We start from the raw sequence: 16,029 nt of genomic DNA on the forward strand, positions 1-16,029 counted from the left end.
CGAGCATCCCACGACCTGCCCCAGGGGCACCATTCATCCCAGTGCCCGCCCCTTTCTCTGCTTCACACCCACCCTCAGCATGGGGGCCTTGATCTGCACCCCCATTCTCCTTCCTCTTCCCCCCTTACCTGCTGCAGTGGGCAGTACTGCACCCCAGATATGTAACTCCTTAGCTAACGTATTGCAAAAATTACACAATGAATCTTGTTGCACAACTACAAGGCAATGGCATCATGCCACCAAACTCCCAAAGCCCCCTCCCCTGCCATAGGCAAAGCTGGGGGCTGAGAGCTATCGGGGCTCTACCGTGGACCATGTTGAAATGTGGTCAAGAGATCTGAGGAAGAGGTCCATGCCCTCCGCTAGAAATTTCAAACGAAGAAAAATGAATTGTCAGTGCAAAGCACAACTGATTTTACAATGACACGAACAAAGGTTTTCAAAAACTATTCAATATTTGTGCCTTCAATTTCCACTCAAAATGAAACTAAATTGCATTTTTCAAACGAGAAGGCAATGTCAGGTAGCAGGAAAACCAACATTTAAGGGTGTTTCAACATGCACGTTTCCCAAGTGGAATAACGCAGAACGCAGTCGAACTTAGGAGCTGCCTTCCAAGTGCGATGAAGCAGAAGTGTCAGGTCAGAAAACCGTGGGGATTATTGAGCACCCCACCCTGGGGGGCCAGGGACCCGAGTCAGAGATGCACGTAGCTATTCCTGCTCTCCAGCTGCAAAACTGCCAGGCACCCTGGAGCGCCCTGCTTTGCTGCCCACCCCAGTCTTCCCCCTGTCCTGCCCCACTGCCCTGCGGAGGTGGGGGAGAGCCAAGCGCTGTGGGATGCCCGAGACCTGAGCAACCTCCCAGCGTGCCTTGTGCAGCATGCAGATATGACTGGAAGTGCTTCAACAACCAAAAGCTAACAATAGTTTCTTGAGCCGGGCTCATTTTTTGGAGCGCTGTGGCCCTTTCTGGAGGGCTTCTTAGGGCTTGCTGTCTGCTCACTCACCCTTTGAAGCATTTGTTGCTTTTGAAGTGAATGCTGCATCTGCCTGGGGCCTAGGCTCCATGCAGAAGGAGAGAAAGATGCCTGCGGAGATGGCTCCCAAGACAAGAAGAGATCTTCCTTCTTCCCCTCCTTCCCCTTTGGGTTGCTGCAGGGAAGGGGAATGCCACCCTAAATAGGAAAGGGCCCTGATACCACCCCATGATTCATGCTCCCCACAAGCTCCTGGAGACCAAGTGGGTATTTGTTCTGCCCCGAGCCCCCACAAACACTCTGGGTCAGTTTGCAGTTGCCAAAGTTTATTGCAGAAAGCAGCAAGAAATTCAGCTCAGTAACAGCACTGAGGACTCGGCAGCAGGAGGGTGCTTGCTCTGCACCAGGATCCGGCCCCTCCTGTAGTGCACAACAGACCCTGATGGCAGCAGAAGAGCTGGAATGGGGAGACTAAGATTTGGGGACACAGAATGATCTGGCTTCATGGTCCAGAAGGGAGCAGGGAGAGGGCCAGGCTGAGAGGCTTTGGCCCTGGGGACCCGCTGCGAGCAAAAGCTGCAAAGCAGTGCGGGATTCAGGGCCTGCACTTTTTCACTGAGCTGTAGTGCACAGGCAGGTTTCTAGTGCAAGCGATGCAAATCCTCTGCTTATAGGACCTAGCCTTGTATTTACAGCCATTCGGTGGGGAGCCGCTTACAAACGTGCACTCAGTGACAAGGAAGCTGTTGTTGCTGTAGTAATAATTGGTTCGTGGTTTTTTTGTCCCAGCCCCAGTGCAGATGCTATTTATTAATGATGATGGCACGTGGATGAAGGTGTTCGGGGTCTTGCAGGTGCCCAAGGTGATTCTCTGAGCCTTCATCCTCCGATTGCAGTAGGCATCATCATATGGCTGCCTAGTAAATGGGTCGACGTGCTGCCTTTGAAACTTCTGGCTTCCTATTTCCCCGCTGTCCACGGCTGGCCAGGCTGACGGCAGGGTCAGCAGGAGGAGCAGCAGGGCAGGGCAGGCATCTCTTGGAGACATGGCTTCCTTAGATTTGCTCCAAGTACCTGGTTGGAGCCAACAAGGGACAAGGATGACTACTCCCTCTTGCCCTTCCCCTCTCACAACCCTCCCACTACTCTCTCATACCCTGCGCAGCTCCAAAGACCCTTCCTTGCCAAAAGCCCCCCACCACGCCAGCTCCTCAAGGCAGGAACTGGCTCTTTTAATGGGTGAGGTTATTGCTGAGCACAGTGGGTTTGGCCCTGCCATGACAGATGTGACCAGGAGATTGGCTGCAGATCAGACGAGAGATAAGATGCCAGTGCCAGGAGCCTCTGGGAGATCTCCAGAGCAGCAGGCTGCGTCCATGGCCTCGAACTGCCTCTACAGCCATGTCCGTGCCACCCAGGTGTTACTGTTCGGTCCTTTTCCCTAGTTGGGACCCCCACCACTCTACCTGGCCCCTTTTGCTCAGGTCCATTGCACCAGACCTTGGCTTATTTGGGCACCAGCCCTTGCCTTGTCCTTCCCAACCTTGGGACACAAGCCCTGTCTCGCCCTTTAGTGCCGTGGACCCTCAGCCCCTGGTCTCTGTCCCTCTTTAGGCTCCATCTCTACCCTGTTCTGTACTGGGCCCAGTCTCCCCCCTGCTCTGGGCAACACTGGGACCTTGTCCTGCCCTTTCCTCCCAACCCAAACCACTGGTCATACAAGAGACAGAGCAGCAGGTTCACACCTTAACTCAACACCCCCCACAATGATTAAGTTTACACAAGAACAAAACCGGCATGCTGTCTCTCTAACAGAGGCAGCCCCACCGGGGCAGAAACATGGGGAATGTGCAAACAGAAAAATTAATTGTTGCTTTAACACAACAAAATCCTCCTTGTTCAGAGTGCACGAATCTCACTCAGGCACTCCTGAACCCAGGTCTCTCACCCGGCTCCCAAAGGCTCTGTCTGTTGCTCGAGCTCTCCCGCACTTGCTCCTTCTGTGTATGGGGTGCAGGTCCTGGGGCAGCTGCCTCCAGTCGCTGGTCTGTTCAGTGGTTTCCTCTCTGGTTGCTGCCAACTCTCCTGCACAGGCTCTTGTTTAACCTCTTTGATTATTGCTTGCATCAGGTGACTTCAGCTGGCTTCCTGAGTTTTAGTCTTCCTTGTTTAGAGTTGATTTTCAGCCCCTCCCTCCCAAAGTGGCCTGATCTCAGGCTTGCAACACTTATGCTGGCTGCATAAACCGGCTTGGGGTGTGATCTCATCCTCCTACTGCTAAGTTAGCTTGGTGCTGCCAATAAGCTTTTACTTTGTTGACTCTCCTCCCCAAGTGGGTCTCCACACTGTCCCAGGGCGGTGTCCGTGAGCTGTTTCCTTTGCACTAGCTCCATCTTTCTATTTTGAACTTTCTGAGTTTACAACCTGCTCTTTACCTCACAGGAGGCTGAGCTGGACTTTGGTTTCAGGACAGCTTAGAGAAGCAACCTTGATACAACAGATCTGGGAGCCCAAATCTTAGCAACACGGGCATAGCTGGGTGCCTGGGGCCCAGGTGCTCTGCAAGCATTCATTGTGAGGTGCTTGCATTTGAAGCAGTCATACCTTAAGGCTTCTCTGACTGTCCCCCACCTGCAGAGCTTTGATTTGCCATGAGATGGGTGGCAAGCAGGGGCTAGTGAGCCAGGACAGGCTTCAATCCCTGCCCTAGGTGGGGATGTGGGAAAGATTGGGCATGGGCAGGGGTGAAATGAAGGAAGTCAGCCACTGAAGGATAAAATAAACAGAAATAATTTTTAAAAAGAACTTAAAAAGAAAGAAGTAAATCAAAGGAGATCTCATGTTTTAATAAATTGGGATTGGGGGGTGCTGGTTGTGCTTCTTGGATTGCCTGGTGGTAGGAGCAGCAAGGGGAGGTGCTATTGGGAGACCTACTGCCTCTGCCCCAGGAAGGAAGCCCCAGATCATGGGGACCTGATCTGCCCCCCAAATTTGTTCCCCCCATCTCTTGGACCCCTCTGTGCCCTGATACCTGGCTAGCTGGCATGCACTCTGCAGCCTGTTTGCAAAGGGTTGCACTCCTGGGGTGGGAAAGGGCATTGGGCTTTGTGCCAGAATCACCTCCTTGGGCAGTAGGGTTTGTTCGGGTGATGAAAAGTTTGGCCACACAGAACAGGAGGGGAGGGGAGGGGACACTGCATCCTGGGATGCTGGAGGGCTGCAACTTGGGTAGCTCATTTATGGGGAGTGGCCACACATTCATGGACCGTGAGCTGGATAACACGGATCAGAGATAAACATGCCCTGGAGTGGCACAACTTGAAGCCACCTAAAGTGTGCTTAAAACTAGTTCCAGGTGTTGATGTGTGGACAACCCAGGGGTTAAGAGCTCCCTGAGCTGCCTAAAATTCATGTGTAACAAGGCCCTGTTTCTGTTCCACTCTCTCGCATTTCTGGGCTGTCAAATGTAGGCTGGCTCTCATTGCTGTCCGCATCCGGTGTTATTGATATGCTGTCAGTGCTGAAGTCTCAGGACCTGCAGTTTTGCTTAAGTAAGGAGTTCATGGTTCAGTCAAGTTTACTGGTTAGGCTTACTCTGGTCAATGCTAGGAAAGCCTTTGTGGGAGCAGTATAGATTGATCCATGTCCCAGCAAGGCTTGTATGGGTGTAGGGAGTGGGGGAAAGCAGGATATGGGGATAGCTAGTGGCCTAAAGAGAGATAGTGCCATCTGAACATGCTGTTGCAGTTTAATGACACTGGGTCTGTGTCCCAGGGAGATCTCCCAGTGGTGTCTGACTTAACTAATTTCCAAGTCTACTCTTGGGGCATAATTAAAATTGGTGCTCATTTCTTGCTGCAGTGGAGAGAGCATTTGCCCTTGCAGCTGAAATTCTCTGCTGGCAATGACAGAGCATGGATTCATGCAAGATGAAGCTTGGAAATGGCTTCACCGTGGGCAGTCATTCCTCTCCCTCTTTCAGGTACACAAGCATGGAGTTGTGCTGATTTCCTTCACCTTTAGCCAACAGGACCACACAGATGCACATGCACACCCACGGCATGTCCCGCATCCACGTATCGGGGGCACTGGAAGGCGGCTGTTGCTGACCTGGCCACTGCCACTGCCCCCAATTGCTGCTACTGCCCAGGGTGAAAAACTTCTTATACAGACTCCCTTTCATACTGGGATCTTGAGAATTGCCCACTGGATTATTTTACTATGGTTTCAAAAGCCCAGCAACAACTCTCGCCAGATGCCGCTTCAAGCTACAGACTCCTCCCACCCTCTGCCACATACCCCACAGCCCTGCCAGTGCTCCTCATGCCTCAGTCCCAGTTCCTGTGATCCCAGCCCTGGGATCCCCACACACAGCTCTGCTGCTGCCCCTCAGTCACCATGAACAGTCCTCTCCACCCTCAGCCTCAGCCCTCGGTCTCCACTTTGGGGCCCCTCTTTCCTGGCCCTTTCCCAGCTGTGCCAGAGTTGAAACCCACGGATGCCAACACACAAGTGCATAGTCTGGAGAGAGAGTGACATCTGAACATGCTGTTGCAATATAATGACACTGGATGTGTGCCCCAGTGAGATCTCCCAGTGGTGTCTGACTTAACTAATTTCCAAGTGTTCTCTTGGGGCATAATTAAAATTGGTGCTCATTTCTTGCTGCCATGGAGGGAGCATTTTCCCTTGCTGCTGAAATTCTCTGCTGGCAATGGCACAGCGTGGGTTCATGTGGGAAGTCCCTAGTGAAGACAAGCCCCAGAGAGGCCTTTGAGATCACAGGGCATCAGCTCTTCCACTTCCTAGGGCAACAGACACATGTCAACCCTCCAAATGCCTTGCACAACACTGTGCACCTTCATCCGCAAACTTCTGGCTGAGCGTGGGGAGGCCTACGGGCCCTCAGAAGACAGCCCAGCATGGCCATGCACCAGCATCCCATTGAATTAATCCTCCTGTGTGTGTTAGTGGATAGGGATCCTCCACTTTCCCTTTCTGGACAGGGATGTGTGAAGCAGCTGCTCAGGGCACAGAGGGACTGGGATGCCACAGCTCAGTTACAAAGCTCATGTATTTTGCCCTCTTTGCTACAGAAACGTCCATTCAGGGTGGCAAATCCTGACATGGGTGAGATGCAACCGGCTGCAACAGTCTGTCTGTTCAACTGCTCTGGGGCAGGGAAAGAGGGAGAAGGAAGGAAGAGCTTGGGGATTTGGACAGATTATTTTAAATTATTTCATCCTGGCACCTCTCCAGGGCTCTCGTTGCCAAACACACTGGTTTCTTTGCCCACAGGCACTTGGCTGGGTAACAAGAGATGGAAGCTGTTAGAAACACAGCAACTTGCTCTCACTTACACTGTGAAATGAAATCACCTTCACAGGAATACAGGTTTGACAGCACGTGCTCTTGGAGAGATGTCTCTGCCATACCTGGCTGTGGACAAAGCCATTTTTAACATGATGTCAAAGGTAAATGCTGCTGGAGATAATGTCATTATCAGAGACTTTTACCTCCCAGCTGTAGAGCAGAAAATAAGTGACCTCTCTCTCTCTCAATTTTGAGTCCTTTAATATCAGAATACAAGCTCAAGACAGGCCAAAGCAGGCTTTTAAGGTTCAAGACTGAAGAATCCAGGTTAGGTGTCAGGGTCAAGCGCAACCCAGACTTTATACTAAAAACAGCAGCCTGCAAATACTCCTTCTTAGGAAGGCAATGCTGAAGTTGGGTAACGTGGCTTAGAGAAACGAGGCCAGATATCTGCAGTCGTGTTTTGGGTCCTGGCATCTTTTTTAGTGTCAAACAGCAAGAGATGGAGATAGATCATTAAGAGCAGACGTGGAAAGGAGACTTTTGATCAAGGTTCAGTATAGCTTAGCAAATGCCAGTATCAACAAAATCTTACTGGTTTCCACATGATTGCTACTCGCTCAGATACAGGTTGGCGCTCCCCACTCAGAGCTCCTTGCTATTAATCCCTTCCTCATGCTGTGGGTTTGATCTGTCAACCTCATCACAAGGCTCCATATTGACATAAGATGTCCCTGACCTTATATGCAGAAGAAAAGCAGAGCAAAGAAATGCAGAGGGTGCTGTGGGAGCCAGTCGAACAAGTGGAGCTGGTGGGAGCACACGGTTGGTGTGCGCAGGGGCTGCAGGCTGCCAAGTGTGAAAATTCGATTGAAAATGAGTCTCTGGCTCTTCCTGTCCTTATTTTCCAGTCACCCACACTGAGAAATTGTGCAATGTGGAATTGCCCCAGTCTCTCTGTGCCTTCCCAGTCACCCACACCCATTATAGCAGGCATCACACCGTCCCTCGACCAATGCATCTGTCACCCAGCACGATGCTGAAGGTTCCTTGGACCTGACCCCCCAGTCCCTCTGCTTCCTGTGATGCAGTGCAGCCAAATGACCATAAAGGGGAAAAGCACTAAAAACTCAACAAACCCCAATAAAACCTCCAATGAGCAAGAGCTGGGAATGGTTTTCATTCCCTTCTTTTCTCCCAAGAGGATGTGAAGGCCCAGCTCCCCAATGGGATGATCACACCCACTCTGCCTGGCTTGAGGCACTTTTGCCTCAAGTCCTAAGGAGTAAAATGCCCAGTCTCCGATGTGTGTCAAGACAGAGGTGGCAAGGAGCTTTGTGCAGTGTCATGGGGATCAGGCTGCTTGCTCTTGGAATATCTCAGACCAAAAAACCCAAAAAACTGTAATGGAGATTTCTCTCTTTTTGCTCCACTCCTTCCCCCATGAGCTCGTGGTGCCCTTCAAGCAGGGCTGGATGGGGCAAGGTGGACTGGAAGGATGCAGGAGGTCTTGCTCAATGCACGTTTAGGAGCCTGGGGTGTGTTGGCTCCCAGGGCTTTGTTGGAGGCAATGGGGCCTCTTTCTCTTCCAGCAGCTGCTTGTGAAACTGGGCTTCCTGCCCAGGCTTGGACTTCGTCCACCCTGGTTTCCTAATGCCGCCCCTTCCATGTTGTGAGCTGAGCCTGGGAACCCCTCCTCTCATCCCAGCCTGCTCCATATAAACAGGTGCCAGAAAGGGAGAGGTCAGGTCGGAGTTGGGGTCAGCTCTGCAAGCATCCACATCCAGCTGCCGAGCCAGGCTTTCAGCTCACAGACGACTGAGCCACAGGTGGCTTGTGGGCACAGCAGACCCTTTGGCATGAAATCCCAGAGCCCTAGAGAGAGGAGGTGGAGAAGTCCAAGTGCCAAGTGTGACCCCTCTGTTGGTGAAAGCAGGTGAGCCTGAGAGCCAGGGTTTTGGGTCTATCCTGGTTCTGGCAGGGTGGTTGGCAGTGCAGGGGGAGGGAGGGAGGGAGGCCGGAAGAGTTGCATTTCAGGTGTGCTCCCTATCCAGGGTCAGGGTGGGCTCCAGTGGTTGGAGAAGGAGGGCTTGGATGTCAAGGCTCCTGGGTTCTCTGCCCAGATGTTAAAAGGTCTTTGGGGTTTGAGCAAAATGGTGCTGGAGTTCATTTTCAACTCAGCAAGGGAGTTTGGGTGCAGTGGTTAGTGAAGAAGTGGTTGCAAGCCAGGACTCCTGGGTTTTGTATTTTGCTCAGGGAGGGAGCAGTGTCCGGTGGTCACGAGCAGAGGGGATTTATGACACCTGGGCTCTGTTCGTAGTAGCGGAAAGGCCTTTGGGTTAAACAGTTGGACCTGGGGAAGTAGAAACCAGGACTGCTGTGATTTATCCCCCCACAGCAGAGGGGCAGGGGTCGGTGCAAGTATGCAGCAATGCTGGTCTTAGCTATGAGTTACAGCACTGGAGGCAGGTAAGAGGGATTGGCAGAATAAGAGTTGGTGTGAAAACACCAAGTTTCATTTTGCCTCTCATTTTCCACCTAAGGAAGCTTCCCGTTATAGGGCAACCAAATCCTGAAATACCGAAACAGGCTGGGTGGAGAGGACATGATTAGCAGAGGGTGAGGCTGATCCCCTGTGCTGGGGAAGGCTGAAGCAAAGGCACAACTAGCGGTATTAAAGCCAAGGGAGAAATACCTGGGCTCCAAGGCCATCGGTGTTACAGCTAGAAGGTCAAAAGTTGGCCCAATCCCAGCAGGCCCAAGGCACTAGAGTGTATCAAGCAGGCTTATTTCTGTGGCCAATATCACTCAAGGTAGTGAAGTGCCTTCTGTCTACCCTAATCTCTTTGGCTTCCCTGGCCTTAATGACCAGTGTCCATAGAGAACTGAGTCAGCTGGGGACGGCCTTTGTGGCCTGGCTCCAGGGCTCAGGTGCGTGCCTCTGGATCCGCAACGAGACACCTTAGCTCTGCTTTACCTCACTCACTCTGGGGGCTATATTCTTGAGTCAAATGTCCAGCAGTTCAGTTTAAGGGAGCCAGGCACCCCGATCCAAATGAGTTTGCAAAGCCCACCGCACATCTTCCAGCTGATCGACTCTGTACATCCGACACCAGAGACACAAGCAGGGAGCGAGAGCGGTGCTAACTAGGAGGTTTTGAATGGTGGCATCGGGGTGGATTCATGGAAGTGGCATCTGTTGCTAACCCATTTGATACTATTCCCCATCTTTATACAGGACTAGGGGGGCTGCATTCACTGCAGATGGAGTGGAAGTAGAGGTCTTGGTGGTGGGGGGGGGGGGAACACAAGTGGAGTTAAGGATGCTAAAGGCATGTGGGGGCTGTGGGGATTGGGTGAGTTGGAGCATGGGAATGATTCAACGGGAGATGATAGAGCGGGCACACGTGAGGTTGGTGCCAGGACTTCCTCCTCCAACACTTTTTACAATCACTTTAGACAGTGACATCAATACATGTGAGGTTGGTGCCAGGTATTTCTCCACCAACACTTTTTACAATCACTTTAGGCAGTGACATCAATACTTGCTGGTGTTCCTCGGACACCCCAGAGTAAAGCAAGGAATAGAGGCGCACAGACGAGAACAGAACAGAGATAGCTGGTTGAGCTGGGGCAGCTCTGCCTGTCTCTCTCATTAATGCTGTGTCTCTGTATGCCTAGGATCATCTGTTCCCAGCCATGATGCAGACAGGGTCCCTGGTTGTGCTGTGGGCTCTGGCAGGCTCGGCCCTGTTGCTGGTTGTGTCAGCAAACCAACAGGAGTACGAAAGGTTTCTTCTCCAACACGTTGATTCCAATCCGAGTGGCCGGGATGACAGGTACTGCAACAACCGAATGCGCTACATGCTGAGGGAAGACCACAGGGTGAATAACAGAGATGGACCGATAATCTGCAAGGTGACAAACACCTTCATCCATGAGAACACAAATGCTATCAGGGCTGTGTGCACTGACGGGGGCATTGGTGAAGGCTTGCGCAAAAGCCAGAGGAGCTTCCAGATCACCCCCTGCAAGGCTTCCGGAGAGAAGTCCCTTCAGAACTTCAGGTATCGGGCCACCAAAGACTTCAGGGATATCATCCTCGACTGTGATGATCAAGGTTTCCTGGTGCATTTGGACAAAACCCACATCCGAGTGCGTAGGGAAGGCGGTGCTTCTGGCTCTTCCTGACCTGCTCCTGGGTCTCCTGGACCTGGTGCCCCTCCACTGAAATGTCCCAGTCGCTTTCCATAACCGTAATTCTGCATTGCTGCCCGTTCTCACCCTGCTGCCCCCTTTGCCCAGGATACAGTAGAGCTGCCCTTCCCTGTCCTCCCTGTCTAGTGCCCCTTCATCTCCATTGCACCGTACAGCAGCCTCTTGCCTTGGGTGTCTCAGACACTGACCTCCTACGATCCAGGAGGAGCTTGAGCAGAGAGTTTCCCCTGCCTCTGTGAGCCTCTGATTCAATGCAAGCAAGTCAATGCCTGGTTCCTGTTCGGGGCTCTATGCTCTTACATCCCTTTTAATCATTTTCTTTGCTGGTGTGAGCAGGGGAGTCCATTGCTGGTCATCCATTACCCCAGGGATGTGTGCTGTGTTCGCACTTGTCTGTGTAAGTGTGAGCCTTGGGGAGTGCAGCACTAGAAGGAGACGTGCCTTGCTGGGGAACAGCAAGATGAGGGAAGGTGACTGGACTGGATGCTGGGGTTTGATGCAAAGCGAAATGTCTGTCCTTGGCTACAATAAAGAAGTAATCAAAGCTAAAACAGCCTCTGAGTTTACCTGGGAGGAGCCGGGGACGCATGGCTCACGATTCTTTCCTTACCCTTCTCATTCCCTCCACAAGAGAGCAGCAGTGATACACGAACACAGACACACACCCACCCACACCCAAAGCAGTGCCCGTTCCCTCCAACCAAGGGCCGGGCACATGCATGCGCACACACTTATTCAAGCTGAAAATATCCAAGCTTGTTCCAAGATACTTTTCTAGGATATTCAGAGCTGCAAACCACGCTGTTACACATACGGACCCAGACGTGCACACACACAATCTCCCCCAAATAGCTGCACAGACACTTGCCCCCAATTGCATGTGCAGTCGTGAGCACGTGCACTCAAGCATACATTGCTCAAGTTGTGCAGAACATATCACAGCTGTGCGGCACAGGCCCATGTTATACAGACTACCTTTTACACTGGGATTTTGAGAATTGCCCACTGGATTATTTTACTATGGTTTCAAAAGCCCAGCAACAACTCTAGCCAGATGGCATACAAACTGACAACTATTTAATAGGAAACATCCGTTTCCTCCGCAAGCATTCATTGGGTGGTGCCTTTAGACGTGCAAGTTCACCTGCTGTGTGTCACTCGTGGGTTGAGTCCAACGTATCCATCCATCCAAGCTCCTGCCAAACCCCCAGCCCATCTTTGGCAGCTTGTGTGTCATGTCACTTCAAGCCACAGAGCCATCCCGCGCCCCTCCCACATACCCTACAGCTCTGCCAGTGCTCCTCACGCCTCTCCCCAGCTCCTGTGATCCCAGGCTTGGGCTCCCCACACACAGCTCTGCTGCTGCCCCTCAGTCACCATGAACAGTCCTCTCCACCCTCAGCCTCAGCCCTCTGTCTTCACTTTGGGGCCCCTCTTTCCTGGCCCTTTCCCAGCTGTGTCAGAGTTTAAACCACAATGACCGACACACAAGCACGTCTCTCTTTCTCATTTTTACCTGTACATTGAGTATCGCAGAATCACTTACAAGACTTTTGAAAGAGCAGGGGCTGAATAGCAGCCCCTTTGCAAGGTGGCAAGTCAAAGCATGCAGCTCAGCACTGTTCATGGGATTGTTACGCTTGTCTTCTGTAAACTGGAGGTCCTTGACATGTGGGGAAATACAGGAAGCACACTGGAGTTTCTCCTGGCTAGCTGCAGTTTCTGGTATCCCTTGCTAGGAATTTTTACTCATTATTTTGTTCATCATAATTTACTATTAATACTTTGGAAAATCAGTGTATTCATTTCCCAGTCCTTTTGGCATTTGTACATGCTCCACTTTGCCTTGTTTGTGCACGTTGCTCTTTGGCATTGCTGAGTTGTCTTTGCTGCATGCTCTTTCCCTGCCTGGGAGAAGTCCATCTTGTTCTCAGGACCTCCTCCACCACCTCGCTCTCAGGGCGTGTTTGTGGAAACGTGGTGCTAAGAACTTGCACTTTTTCCTCACCCTCCTCCAGTCCACAGATCACTGAAATCTGGGAAAGAGCAAGAAGACACCAAGATTGAGAGGTTTGGGAAAATGAGTTAGCTGTCCTTTCTACCTCCGTGTGGGGAGGAAGGGGGAGCACCTAATCCATCGGGCCATACGGGCAGGGGTATTGGCTGGCTCCAGGAGACACAGCATGGGATTTGGGACTTTTCCCCTTCAGCCCCCACTGACAGGTGACTGGGGTGTGGAGATGTGGAGCCCTTCCTCTCTAGTGGTTGCTGGTGCTGGTATTGCACGGTAAGAGACTGGTGAGGCATTGCGTGAGGAAGAAGCTCTCCCTTACAGGGGACACCAGCTCTGATATGGTCCCAGGGCAGGAGCACTAGCTGTTTCCAGGGGTCTGGCAATCGGATACAAGACCCTTCCCTTCTGCAGGGAGTGAGGACATGATCTAGCCCTAGGTCAGGGGGATTGGCTGATTCAGGGACCTTCCCTGCTGCTTTCAGTGTGACCCCAACCTGGACAGCTCAGCGAGGGGCTGAATTGGGAATATGCTCCACACACCTTTGTCTCCAGGAAGAGTGTGGTTGCAAGGTGCCAGGGGACTGGCTGGCCCCAGGGCAGAGGCGAGAGCACCAGGGAACAATTGAAGAGTAAGAGAGAGAAAAGGGTGCTCACCTCAGCCGGGCAGGGCAGAGGGGAATGATCTTTGGAGGCAGACCTGCCCTCACTTTTCTCTACCCCATCATCCCATTGGAGCTGGGCAAGCAGGTGGGGGGATGGGGTGGGGGAGGGCAGGGGGTGCTGCAGATCCAGATGCAAGGGCTCCGGTGCAGCTTTGCACGTGTCGAGTCCATGGCGCGAGCTGACAAGATGGATGCTGGCTGGTGGAGCTGTGTTTGCAAAGCCCATGGTGGGAAGAGCAGAGGGGAGGATGCTGCTCAGGAGGGTTAGTAAATATTTGTACTTTATCTGGGGCTTCCCCCCTTGATCATGTGTCCTCCTCCTCTATTAATAATTGTCTTGTGTTACCAGTTCTCTGGAAGTGCTCAATTTCTCCTCCCAGACTTCCTGGTTCCTTGTCCTGCTGGGGCTCAGGCAGGGGCAGACCCGTTTGAGGGGGGGGGGGGTGCATTTCCACCCCACTTTGATTCCTATTCCACCCAGCATTTCGGGCAGACTGCCTGGCACGGGCAGCAGCATTTCTAATCCGGCAGTGCTCGGGGAGTGAGTTGACTTCACGGTGTACAATAATCTACCTGCTCCCTTCTAAACTCGTCATCCCACAGGCCTTTAGGACCCTCCGTTCCTTTTAATTGTCTTGACATTCCCCATCTCTTCAATCCTTTGTTCTGCACTTCTGCTGTCCCTTAGCTGCTTCTGGTAAGGAAGCTCCTATTTCACAGCTCAGTGGATTATTTTAACTCATTGCAATGGTGTTATACTCATTTTTCTTCAGTCTTAAACTGAGTGGTACAGGCGTAGGCTCCTAGCATATTGGTAAAATTTTACTTCACTTTTAACTGGAGAAAAATGTGTGTTGTGCATGTGATGATGCACCTCGCCAGGTGCACTCCCAGTTCAAAATTCTGGATATACTGGCAGATCACAGGCACCTGGTTGGAAAGGAAACCCAGCAACATCCCAGCTCCCCATCACTGCTGTTGATGTCCATGGCAGTCATGAAAGGTCAGGCCTAGGGAGTTAAAACCCAGTGGAGTGGATATGTCTAAGTCTTAAGAGAGTGGAGGGGCAATGTGGGATGTGAGGTGGTAATTTATGGACTTGGATGCAGAACAGTGTGAGACAGGGTTGAGAAGGGGAGGGCTTTGGGGCTAGAGAAGAGTGGGAGGGGATATTGGGTAATCACTGCCCCTCAATGCCGCTACTCGGGTGGAGCCAGGAACTGAAGGAATTATGTGGCCAAGAGGACCATTTTCCACCCTATCACTCATTTAGGTGCCTAAATGTAGAGTCCAAGTCTTAGGGCACCCATACAGCTTTTGGGGCCTTCTGCTTTCGCCACACTTCTTCAGCTTAACCCAGAGTTTCTATTATTTACGTACACATTTGCAACAACAATTTAAAAGCCTGGTCTTTGTGTAATGGAGGACGTGTATGCAAGATGAAGGCACTTAAGCCAAGTGGTCCTTACAATAGCTCCATCCAGCTGCACTGTTGATCTCCTTGAGAGGATTTGTGTCACTTGTGAAATCCCTTGTGCAACCAGCACAGAGGTCTAACGGCTGGGCTGTGGGCTGCTTCTTTTCCTGCAGCAGAAAAGCAATGTCATAATAAGGAATAGTTTTGGCTACTCAAAGACAGCTGCCCATGCAGCCCCCCTTGATCAGGCTTTGTTCTTATCCACTTGGTCTCCACACACATCCGCACAGGGTTTGGCTGCAGTCAAGGCTGCACATGGCTTAGCTGATGGTGGCCTTGAGGGATACTTGGGGAAGAAAGGCAGAACCTAGCACCCCTACCTGAGCCAGAGGCCCAAAGGCAAAGCAGGGCATCTCCGACACCCTGGGCGGCAGCAGCAGCAGATGGGACAGTGGTGGCTCCTGGCTGCTGGCAGAAGCAGGTGTTATTTTTCTGCTCTCTCCTAAACCCAAGCCAGCACACGACTGCTGAAGCCTATTTGGCCCCCAAGAAACCAACACAGATTACAGCTGCTGCTCCCCATTCCCCAGCCACTCGCCCCCTCATACTGGATGGGATGGCAGGACTAGGAAGACCTGTACTCATCAGCAATCCTGGGTATCCAGTACAGAGAGCAGCTGCTACAGGGGAGTCCCAGGGCTGGGAAGTACTAGGAAGCTGGGAGCCAGGGCTCTTGGGGCTATTCCCAGCTCCAGGAGGACACTTGAATCCAGGGTTTGCAGCTGAAGGCACAGGATCTACAGGCCGTGCACAGGATAAACTATTAGCTAGGTGCAATGGCCATTCAACCCTCAACCTAGAACTGAAATGCAATCCCCACCTGTGTGTGGCTGTGCCAGCCTGGTGTCTAAGGCCCAAGGAAAAGGGTCTCTGTTCTGATTAATCTCCTGCTCATTATTGCCTGTGTGAAACCCGCTCTGGGAAGCGGGGGATTCATGCCAAAAACAAGGACTCCTGTAACCTCTCCATGCCTGCATGAGGGCACTGGAGTTTGTTGCATTAGAAAGAAGAGCCTTGGGTTGGATTTTCTCTCTGAGCCTTGGATTGAGGTCTTATTTTGGGGAAGCAGTAGTGGTTAAAGCAAAGGGGTTGGGGGCCAGCACTGCTGGTCCAGGTCTGTCTCTGCAGTGGTGCTGGGCTGGGGATTGTTGCGTTATTTGCAGGGGCAGAGGGATGGTTGCTTTTGGAGGTTGCAATATAGTGACCCCCCAACCCTCCCCAGAGCTCCCTGCCCCACTCAATACCTCTGAGCACCTTAGTGGGAGGAGTTGCTGGACAAATTCAGTGGGAACTGCCCTTCCCGCCCCCATGCCAGCTCCCAGATGGCTCTATATAATGGGGAAGGAAGGGAAGAAGAGTCAGAGAC

At 52.0% G+C, this 16,029-nt stretch overlaps 1 protein-coding gene and 1 long non-coding RNA gene across 2 annotated transcripts; one reads left to right on the forward strand and one right to left on the reverse strand.

Moving 5' to 3' along the window:
• Nucleotides 1-1,288: 1,288 nt before the first annotated feature.
• On the reverse strand, nt 1,289-3,124 carry LOC132251665 (uncharacterized). The gene is made up of 2 exons (XR_009463637.1): nt 2,928-3,124; nt 1,289-2,053 (listed from the first exon to the last, which is right to left on the reverse strand). It is a non-coding gene; the product is annotated as an uncharacterized LOC132251665 (long non-coding RNA).
• Nucleotides 3,125-9,681: 6,557 nt separating this feature from the next.
• LOC132251767 (angiogenin-2-like) lies at nt 9,682-10,483 on the forward strand. The gene is made up of 2 exons (XM_059731697.1): nt 9,682-9,699; nt 9,974-10,483. Exons 1-2 carry the CDS (start codon nt 9,682-9,684, stop codon nt 10,481-10,483), a joined length of 528 nt encoding a protein of 175 aa, XP_059587680.1.
• Nucleotides 10,484-16,029: the final 5,546 nt, after the last annotated feature.

This window comes from Alligator mississippiensis, chromosome 7, assembly GCF_030867095.1.
Source record: "Alligator mississippiensis isolate rAllMis1 chromosome 7, rAllMis1, whole genome shotgun sequence".
In the NCBI taxonomy this organism is placed as follows: Eukaryota; Metazoa; Chordata; order Crocodylia; family Alligatoridae; genus Alligator; species Alligator mississippiensis.